Source organism: Acanthochromis polyacanthus, chromosome 4, assembly GCF_021347895.1.
Source record: "Acanthochromis polyacanthus isolate Apoly-LR-REF ecotype Palm Island chromosome 4, KAUST_Apoly_ChrSc, whole genome shotgun sequence".
Taxonomy (NCBI): Eukaryota; Metazoa; Chordata; class Actinopteri; family Pomacentridae; genus Acanthochromis; species Acanthochromis polyacanthus.
In genome coordinates this window covers 31,549,400-31,560,149 of record NC_067116.1, presented here as the reverse complement: position 1 = coordinate 31,560,149, position 10,750 = coordinate 31,549,400, and the positions used below count along the sequence as shown (strand labels likewise).

The window sequence follows — 10,750 nt, the reverse complement described above, 5'->3', positions numbered from 1 at the left end:
TGAACTGCCAAGATTATATCAGAAGTGTAGAGGAAGAGTGAGTAGAGCCTGCTACACTCACTAACGGTCAATAAAAACAGACATGGAGCTCGGATCAGTGGTTAGTGCTGTTAGAAGTAAGAGAGTGCTGATTGGTGATGAACTGCGTCCTGCTGTCGTAGTAATAAAAGATGGGAAAATACATCAGATAGTGTCACACAGCAGCAGGCTTTCTGAGGATGATGGCTGTGAGGTAAGCTGGCTCTCACTGCTCTGAGATTTTGGATACTCCCCTGGTGGAAGGGAAACTGATGTACACCCCCTGTCAAAAGTTTTGAGACACTTTCTCATTCAAATAAATTAGAACCCGTCTCAAAACTTTTAACAGGGGGTGTATATGTCTGTAAAGTTAGCAGGGCCGAGGCATTGATTCTGCACTCCTAATGTATTTTCATTGATGCTGTTATCCTGAAACCCCATGTGACTGCAGGTGTTGGATGTGGGTGACAGTGTAGTGATGCCAGGAATTGTCGATTGCCATGTTCATGTGAATGAGCCGGGTCGCACCTCCTGGGAGGGTTTCTGGACCGCAACAAGGGCTGCTGCCGCTGGAGGGGTGACAACTATTGTGGACATGCCACTGTAAGTTGCAGACTTTCCCATCCAGAAATCAATCATTTCCCACTGTCTGACCTCACAGGGTCAATGATCAAAGGTAAAATCTGGCAGATTATGAAATAAATGTAAACAAAAGTTCCTGCTAAGGCAAACATCAGATGGATCTGAGAGTTCCATTCATGATTTTAGTTTACAAAAATAGAAAGATTGCACCATAAGTGATGCTAAATAAAGTAAATAGCCTAATGTATCTATCCAAATAGGACATGTTTAAACTCAAATGTGACACAAATGGTCTTAAAGAGAAAAGAGAGGCCACAAGAGATGCAAAATGTTCAAAATGAGATGTAAAAAGGAGATAAACAGCAAAAAGAGATGCAAAACATCCAAAATCAGGCCCAAACCGACAGTGAAGAGACACAAAATGACTCAAAAGAGAGAATGGCTTCAGAGAAATGCATAAGGACCAAAATGTGACCAACGATGTGTGACCAAACTTAAAAGCAAATCCAAACTGTGATGCAAACGAGATGCAAAATAGCCTTAAAAAAACAGCAAAAAGCCCTCATGTGATACGAAATGATCAAAGTTAAAAGCAAATTACCAAAATATGACACAAAAAGCTACAAAAGGACCAATTTAAGATATAAAATAGCCAAATGTCTTACACAATGCATTTAAAAGGCATGTCTTCTGGGAGTTATATTGTGTTGTAAAACTGGGACTAGCCAAATTTTGTAAATGCCTAATTGAGTAAAGTGACATAAAAGTGGTGGTGGCATGTTTTGTAAGTTATCCATCTCTTGGTCAAGAGTTAGGCACTTGTATGATAGATAATGACAAAGTTCAATTGTTTTCTTGTTAAAATAAAATATTACCATTTGATACTATTAGTGTATTAATAAATGTATAAAAGTACGTAATTGCAACTTTGTTTTCATTAAGCGACTGTGTTGTTTTCAGTTTTTAATGCAGCTCTGCTTTACGCTTTTAGCTACGCTTTTGTCTTTGCTACGCTAGCGTGCTACATAAAAGGTTTATGTCTTGGACCATAGGGTTCCTAATTTCTTCAAAGAAGAGACTATTTCTTCAACTGCTAAGCTTAACAATTGGACAAATTTGCTCTTAGCCAAAACATTTAAAGGTTAAAATGATCTTAGCTCAGTTAAGATTCTCTTCAAATTAAGATGTTTTGCTTTTTAAAGATGTGAATGAGTGCTGGAGAAACTTTAAATTGTTAGTATTGATGTTTTTGTTGTATTTCTGATTAAATTTCCAAAGGAACAGCATCCCTCCAACTACAACACTCAGCAATTTTCATGAGAAGCTGCGGGAGGCGACGGGGCAGTGTTTTGTGGACACGGCCTTCTGGGGAGGAGTGATCCCTGGCAATCAAGTACAGTTTAACGGCGGTGACAAAACACTATTACGTCCGAGTTTTACTGAATTAGCACCAAACAATGACTGTCTCTTCACAGCTTGAGCTGCGGCCCATGATCCAGGCCGGAGTCGCCGGCTTCAAGTGTTTCCTGATCCACAGTGGGGTGGATGAGTTCCCCCATGTGGTCGACTATGATCTGCACACAGCCATGAAGCAGCTGCAAGGCACAGGAAGTGTCCTCCTGGTAACTCACAAAATGCAACACCTTCCATTAAGATAAAACACTTGTGTGATTTCTGCTGATTATTTTACCTACAAGTTCAGATAAAGTATTGTAACTCAAAGACCTTTTGTCTCCTCTAGTTTCATGCAGAGAGGGAGGTTGAGAAACCAACAGAGGAGACTGGCGGTAAAAATAATTTTACACTCATATATTGCTTTAAGAGAAGTAATATGTCAAGAGCTGGGAAGCAGTTTTAAAAATCCAATATTTAGATTATATATATAAAATTACGCTATCTGCTAATGCAAGATCCAAAATCAAGGTTCATGAAAGCACATTTTTAATATTATACTGATATACAGTCCTAATCTTGATGCCATTCAACTGTGAGAAAGGAGATTATTTTTGTTTAATTATAGTGCTAATACTGTACTTCTCACACCTCTCCCCATACTAGATCCATCCCAGTACTCCACCTTTCTGCAGTCCAGGCCAGATATCATGGAGACAGAAGCTATTCGCATCGTCACAGAACTCTGCCTGCAGTACCAGTGAGAACATCACCCAGCTACTAAACAACCAAATGTCATATTTCTGTGTAAGATTTGCATTAGCAGCAGTGACAGGTACTTTTCTCTGCCAAAGGGTGCGGTGCCACATAGTTCATTTATCCTCTGCAAAGCCTCTGGAACTGATCCAGAAAGCCCGTCAAGCTGGAGCCCCACTGACAGTGGAGACGACCCACCACTACCTCAGCCTGTGTGCAGAAAACATACCGGCAGGAGCTACACAGTTCAAGTGCTGCCCCCCCATCAGGGGATCTATTAACCAGGTAAACAGAGCAGGATGTACAGAAAATGCAATGGTGACTATTTTCAGTCAACATTAAACACTCGCTTAATTTATTCTGTTTTCTTGGTTCTGCCCCTCCAGGAGAAGTTATGGTTGGCACTGAAGGCCGGACAGATTGACATGGTGGTGTCTGATCACTCCCCCTGCACCCCCGATCTGAAGAAACTGGACAGTGGAGACTTCACTCAAGCCTGGGGAGGAATTTCTTCTTTACAATTTGGTATTTACTCATGACAAACACACCTGTTGAAAATGTCTTGTCCTGTGGGTGATATTACCACCACTGATTATGGATTGCTAAATTCAAACTAGTGCTGCAAATAACCATTATTTTTATTGCCATTTATGTGTAGATTATTTTCTCAATTAATCGATTAGTTGTTCTGTGCATAAAATGTCAGAAAATAATGGAGCAGTCTTTCCTAGCTCCCAAGATGACAACTGTTTTGTCCACAACCCAAACATATTCACTTAACTGTCATACAGGAGGAAAGAAACCAGAAAATGTTCAAATTTAGGAAGCTGGAATCAGAGAATTTAGATATTGATTATCAAAGTAGTTGCTGATTCAATTAATAGTTGAAAACTAATTGTTAAACCATTGCAGGTCTAATTCAAACTATATTATATTACTATATAAGTATTGTGTTACCTTCTATTGCAGTGAAAAGCTGAAGCAGTCAGCCATGATTTTGGATAAGTAATTGCCAAAATCATTCAATGTACTCAACATCAAGCTATCCAAAATGTCCCAGAATGCATTGTGGTCACTGATAGGAAGTGTTTCCACAATGCTGTGTACAAGTTATATTCTAGAGACTTTAACTACAGCAGGAGAGTACAAGAGATGCAAAGCACCTGACAGCAGTGTACAAGGTGGTGGAAAGAATGCAGAATTGTAAATAAAACTGTGACAAAATTTTATCATATCCAATGTGTTTGTCAAGTCAGATTGAAGTTTTTATATGAACAACAGATAAAAATGTGCTAGATGTAGCTGTGCGGTTCCTCTCAGCTCTGCAAGGCATTTTAGCATTCTTCAGCTCAGTGCTTTGGTTTTACAGCCTGCAACTTTCTGGTTTTGGTTCAATCTTAATATTCCACTTAAATTCAAGCTGCAGCAGATTCACTGCTCAACCCCAACAAGCCGGTGAACACTGTGGAGCATTTAGCAGCTAGAAAGAGAACAACCGGTGTCGCTCTCACCGGAGCTAGAAGAAGAGTCAATATTGGACTTAGACTTGCAGGTGGCCAGAACCATGAAGTGAGATGAATGCTAATGTTGGTCACTGTCTGCTGGATGGAGCAAATGTTTGCCAACGTCTTCGTCATATTGACTCAGTAAGGTGAGGACATGTCAGTGTCGCCTTTACAACTTTTTCCGTGGCCATCTATCAGATCTAGTTAATGAAAAAGCTATACAATTTGCTTATTGACGGCTGTACTTTTAAAAAAAAAATGTGCCATGTGATAAAAAAATGCTCTTTAGACTTTTTCAATATTTTTTACATGTTGCATTTAACTATTAACTAATGTATTTTACTTTTGAAGAATCATTATGTTGACCAGCTGTGAATGCAGAATCAACAGAGCAGAAGGTAATAAAATTAATGATGCAAACTAATTGGTACACCTAAATCACACTTATCTCTATGGGTCTATATGCTGTCCAATATATTAATGATGCATGATGACATTGGCACATTTACGGATAAAGGATTTAAAATGAAATCCTGGCATCGGCCCAAAATAACCAAATGACACCTGTCAGGCGAAAAACTTGTAACACAAATATAGCATGTTTTACAGATAATTTGAAAGGTATTGTGTTTTATTTTTATTTCATTTCTTGCCAGTGTGGCTTAATGGTGTGAGTAAGCATAATATCTATAGGAGAAAACTAATATTCAAACTAATGTAGCAAAAACATGGTCAAATATCTGTACTGGAAATAGAAAAATGAATAATAAAATATCCGATATCAATAAAATCCAATATCGTGCATCTCCAGAGTAAACAGTGTTCCAGGCCCAACACTAAGATGTGCTTGTTACAGCCACAAATAGTAAGCAGACTTTCTTCAACAGCTGCAGTATGTTTGGTGTCATATTATCATGCTATATCTCCAAATTGAGTGATGTATCTTTGGTAAGCTTTAGGTGAATACCACATGAGTTCAAACACTCTGAGCAGCAAGTTTTTGGTTTTATTTCCGAATTTTCTGCATGCCATTTCCCAACATTCTCAGTCTCTTTCCTCTGTTTTCTATCAAATAAAAGGTAGAAAATAACTAATGATTCACCCTAACATGTTTATTCTACTAGGGAGGGATCTGAGACTCTCAGTGGCCTGATGATTTCTGGTGACACTTTTAAATATCACTCGTGAGGGTTTTGTTTCTGAATTTACATTCAAATGAGTGTTTTAATTTCTAAGTGTAAAAGGCTTTGAACTGTGATTGCTCCAGAGCTGCTGTCACTGCCATGACAGTTTTCCTATCATTCACTGTCCACAGAGCAGCTGCAGGATTTGTCTTTACATGACTAATCCTCTCTGGTGGAGACACTGGGAGAAACTGACACATCAAAACTGATCTGTGGGAATATTACAGGGATAATGCTAGCTTTCATTGTGGGTGGATTAGATTTCACCCCACAAAAAAAAGAAAAGAAAAAAGTATAACTCTCACCCACAGTGGGCAAAGTTCACAGGAAGGTAAATAAGAAATGGGGTTTAAAGCAAATCATTTACTGGTATGTTGCAGTGAAAGTGGTCAAAGTCTGACACTGATACAGACTGGTGAATGCAGGAGTGAAAAATCTCTGCAAAGCTGTTCATATTTAATGGGTGTCAGCTCTGTTGTCTGTGAGCTTCCTTAATGTTCTCATCATTTTTCAGGCCTGCCTCTGTTCTGGAGCTCAGCCAGTAAAAGAGGCTTTCAGCTGTCTGATGTTGTGAGGCTCCTCAGCAGAAAAACTGCTCAGCTCTGCGGTCTGGACAGCCGCAAGGGAAGCCTGGCCCCCGGCTATGATGCCGACTTGGTCATATGGGACCCAGAGAGAGAATTTGAGGTTAGCATGAGGAATCCCATCAATCACAGAGCTTTTTTTTATGGGATTAAGAGCATTAAACCCATGAAGTGGGTCAGTAAGCCGTGACACTGAACCAGAAGCAGGACCTCCCTATTGTTAATTCCCTTCTGTGACAAGTCATAAAGCTCTGATCAAACCTCCAATCAGATATTTCAATGTTTCTGTGTTTCTTCGCAGATTCAAGAAGGAAGTATCCATCATAAAAACAAGGTAAATAAAATTATTATATGGGAAAATCCTTCAATAGCACTGATTTTTGTTTGATTGATTTTGTGACTGTGTATTTGCAGTTAACTCCTTACCTCGGCCTCAGCCTGCATGGAGCTGTATGTTCCACCATCCTGAGGGGTCGACTGGTGTACAGAGACAGAACCTTCTGCCCCAAACCTCTGGGGACACATCTCCTCATCCCCCCGAAGACTAATCAAGCCCAACTGTGAAGCATAACAACCGGCTCTAATAATAATAATAAACCTTATTGTGTTTACTGACTCTGATTATAAGAGTGCACCATATTGCTTTCTTAATTTCACCTACACCTAATAAATGCTTTAATTATATTTTACTATCTTATATAAGAAATTTAATTTGTAATAGAACTGTGAACACTTGCTGGTTTAACAGAAACCCATTTAATGATCTCATAATAGCGTCTGGAAATGGATTGTCAAGTGGGGCCTAGTTATTTGAGATCCCAGGAGCAACCACTACCTAAATAAAAGCTTTAAGCAGACCAATAAAAAGTTAAAATGAGAAACATTATAAGTTAACCACATGATTATGCTTATGCTTGATGCAAGAATGATTTTAATAGGCTGATATATATTCTGAAAATGATGATTGCTGTAGAAGAGAATGATTTAAAATGAGTTATTTGATCATGGTAAGAAGAATGATTTAAAAAGTGATTCAGTGTAACTAAATGAGTTTTGAATGGAAGTAATCTGTGCTGTTCTGAGCTGTGTGCAGGGCAAAAAGCAGAAGTCCCCATGACACTGCAGAAACGAGGACATTGAGGAAGTTCTGTGGCCAAATATGGTCTTGGCAACATGTCTCAAGCAATGTGTGTGTGTGTTAACAACGGAAGGTGGATGCTGTGTACTTGCTGGAAAAACATTATTTCTGTGTAACTGATGTATGTGTAATAGGAAGAAGGTTGTGTCTTAAACCTATGAATTAATTAATTGGGCGTACCTACTAGTTAGAATTGTGTGTGAAAATGTGTATGTGCTAAGCTGAAGTCGAGCTAGGGTATAAAACCCAGAGTCAAAGACACTGAATTCGGAGTTCTCCCCCGGAGGGGGGAGATGCTGCTCGCCGGAGCTGCAAGAGATGCTGCTCGCCGGAGCTGCCGGGGAGAATCGCCAGAGTTCTGAAGGTGTCCTGATTTAACCTGAGGCAAGGGTTAAAGAAGGCTATACTGACCGACAGGATTTAAGGGCCGATTAACAACCTGAATGTGTAAAACTAAAGTTCTTGAACTTATAACCGCAAAGAAAACAGTGTCATGTTGAGTCTTTACGATTGGGTAGTAATTGGTCACAAAATAACATAAACAAGACCCAGAAAGGAGGAGAAATTTCAGTGTTTTTTGTAGTTTTGGTTTAAACCACAAAAAACACTGAAAGTTCTCCTGATCTTGAGTGTTTGCTGCAGGAGATAACAAACACTCGTCATTTTTTGTTCCAGGATCGACAGTGATGGGACTCAATTGCTACTTTGTCAAAATTACACAGCGAACATATTGTGTTTTAGTACCCAGGCCAAACTTTGTAATAATATGCATCTACATGCTTAGATTTGGTTTCAGTCCGACATTTTCCCACAAATTATTCCATATCCAACAGTTTTTGCATACAACGTATTGGAACACTGCTTTATACATATAGTAGCCTCGTTCGCTAAAGGAGGCCGCTCTCTTTAAGAAAACACTCTTCAGAGTGACCAAGGACAGTTAAACTTTGTGAAACATCCATCTATATTGAGCTACCACAGCGTTAAACCCTTGACACCCATTGTCATGAATTTGCAACATGCCACTTTCATTCAGACTCCAGCCAAGATAGTGTATCCATTCCCCCAATGTTGGTTTGTGCATATTCGATACGTACCTCAGAGCTTTTTGCAAGCACTGGTTTCTCGTAGGACCAGTCAAAGTAGGACCGAATTATTATATATCTGTTGTTATTATTATATATTTATGTATCTATGTTCTATGTGTACTAGATAAATGAACAATCTTCACATATTTTAGCATCAGCTGGAAAGCAAAAACGCACAAAAAATGCTTTTTTATTTAATTGTAAATAAATTCAGGCACCAAGGGGTTAAACCACTGAGAGATTTAGTAAAACTCATTGATTATTGCGTTAAAATGACACCTATAAAGGTTTAGGATATATAAGACAGCAAGCGAGCAGTCAGTTCTTCAAGTCAGTGTTTAAATTAACAAAAATAATCAGCATGAGGATCTGAGAGACTTTAACAAACTGTGACAGCCAGATTTCTGGGTCAGAGCATCTCCAAAATAGCAGGTCTTGTCAGGTGTTTGTGGAATGTAAGGGTTAGTACCAACCAAATGTGGTTCACGGAAGGACAACAGTATGATGGACAGGCTCATTGGTGAATGTGGGGAGTGAAGGCTGGTCCATGAGATTCGATTCCACAGAAGAGCTGCATTGAAACAAAGGTGTCAGAACACACAGAACATAATTTTGTAGCATATGAGGATATATCAGAGTGTCCATAGTGACTCCTGTCCACCACTGAGAGCGTCTACAACACAATGGACATGTGAGCAACAGAATTGAACCAAAGAGCAACAGAAGAAGGAACCCTGGTCTGATGAATCATGACTCCTTTTACATCATATGGACGTCATTTACCAGGGGAAGAGGAAGCGTGATGCTCTGAGCAATGTTCTCCTAAGAAGCTTTGGGTACTGCATTAATGTGGATGATAATTTGACGCCTACTCAAACAACCCTTCAGGGCAGCAGTATTCCCTGATGGCAGCGGCCTCTTTTAGCAGGATGACGCTTACTGCCACACTGCAAACATTGCTCTGGAGCAGTTTGAGGAACATGACAAGAGTTCAAAGCTCCACCTTGCAACTTCCAGGACTTAAAGAATCTGCTGCTAATGTAATGATACCACAGGACACCTTCAGAGGTCCAGGATTTAACATATCAGAGCTATTTTGGATGTGGATCTACCTGATATTAGACAGGTGGTTGTGATGTTGTAGCTGGTCAGTCTATAAATACAGGTGTATTTTTTTTCCATTTTGCCCTTCAAAGGATTTCACCAATTTTCCAACACAGTCAAATATTAAAGATAAGTCTATGAATATCCATCCATCCATCCATTCTCTATACACCACTTTATCCTCACTAGGGTCACGGGGGGTGCTGGAGCCTCTCCCAGCTGACTCGGGCGAAGGCAGGGGACACCCTGGACAGGTCGCCAGTTTGTTGCAGGGCTACATATACAGACAAACAATCACTCTCACATTCACACCTACGGGCAATTTAGAGTCATCAATTAACCTCAGCATATTTTTGGACTTTGGGAGGAAGCCGGAGTACCCGGAGAAAACCCATGCATGCACAGGGAGAACATGCAAACTCCATGCAGAAAGATCCCAGGCCCACCCCGGGATTCAAACCTGGGATCTTTTTGCTGCAAGGCGAAAGTACTAACCACTACTCCACTGTGCAGCCTCTATGAATATCATTAATTCAAAGTTGTCTCTGCAACTAGTCAAGGAAGACAGAAGTCCAGCCCAGAGTCCAGCTCGGTTGGAGAGTTTGTCCCTGTAAGAAGTAAATTATTTCCAGACCAGGTATTTGTTCCAAAGGGGAATTGTTTGGGTTACTCTCTAGACATAATTCGGCACTATATATAGACTTGAATTAAACTGAAAACTTTCCATTAATGGAGATTTAAATGCAATTTAAAGAGCGTGTTCAGCAGTGAGGCACTGCAATTGTCCAAGAGTGCAGCCTTGCAACGGTTAAGTCTGATACTCTGGAGAGTCAGTAGTCAATAATTAGCATTTGAGGACATACTAGGTAACGTCCTTATCTTTAAAAATGGGAAAGTATCAAGCTACCTGAGCTGACAGAGGGCAGAACGTGTTGACAGAAGAAGAAAGATAAAAGCAGTGAATGTTGTGACAGACTTCTGACCTGAGAACCTCACTGGTTAGACGGAGGAGTGTGCTCAGCCCAGGTGTTACTTGACCTGCTTCCACGACTCTGTTCTGGTTTTACTTTGCTTCTCACCCTGCAGGGAACATGCCGTCCCTCTCTGTGCCAGCACCTCGATGTCTGCAGAAACCCCTGGTGGTTCCTCATCGTCATATGTTTGGACCAGGACCTTCCAATGTTCCTCCACGTATCTTGGAAGCTGGAGCCAATCCTGTTATCGGACACATGCATCCAGAGATATTTGAGGTAACTCAGGGAGGTTTAACACCGATCATTAAGAGTATGCAGGAAGAGACTGGCATAACAGAACTTCTGCAGCTTTCTGCACCACTACATTTCCTGCACCTAACAGCTGTATTAACTTTGTTTGCATGCAAACAGTATTACCACTCTTT

General features: G+C 40.2%; 2 protein-coding genes across 3 annotated transcripts in view; both read left to right on the top strand.

The window, feature by feature from the left end:
• The first annotated feature begins 12 nt into the window (after window positions 1–12).
• On the top strand, window positions 13–6,642 carry zgc:103559 (Allantoinase, mitochondrial). The gene is made up of 11 exons (XM_022201304.2): window positions 13–232; window positions 470–621; window positions 1,879–1,993; window positions 2,076–2,222; window positions 2,342–2,387; window positions 2,659–2,752; window positions 2,847–3,033; window positions 3,135–3,273; window positions 5,952–6,124; window positions 6,323–6,355; window positions 6,436–6,642. The coding sequence occupies exons 1-11, from the start codon at window positions 83–85 to the stop codon at window positions 6,583–6,585; spliced, it is 1,386 nt and encodes a 461-aa protein (XP_022056996.1). The 5' UTR covers window positions 13–82; the 3' UTR covers window positions 6,586–6,642.
• Window positions 6,643–10,264: 3,622 nt separating this feature from the next.
• Window positions 10,265–10,750, top strand: part of agxta (alanine--glyoxylate and serine--pyruvate aminotransferase a) — a 491,885-nt gene continuing 491,399 nt past the window's right edge. For both annotated transcript variants that reach the window (XM_051947521.1, XM_022201306.2), the window contains exon 1: window positions 10,265–10,601. In XM_051947521.1, coding sequence (XP_051803481.1) covers window positions 10,443–10,601 — 159 coding nt within the window. In that variant the 5' untranslated portion in view covers window positions 10,265–10,442. The remainder of the gene's footprint in view (window positions 10,602–10,750) is intronic.

Excerpts from the sequence above, each read along its gene's own strand:
- zgc:103559 (XM_022201304.2), top strand. The coding sequence starts at position 83 with ATGGAGCTCGGATCAGTGGTTAGTGCTGTTAGAAGTAAGAGAGTGCTG. Across the intron at positions 2,753-2,846 it reads GAACTCTGCCTGCAGTACCA|GGTGCGGTGCCACATAGTTC; the intron begins GTGAGAACATCA and ends TCTCTGCCAAAG. Across the intron at positions 6,125-6,322 it reads ACCCAGAGAGAGAATTTGAG|ATTCAAGAAGGAAGTATCCA; the intron begins GTTAGCATGAGG and ends GTTTCTTCGCAG.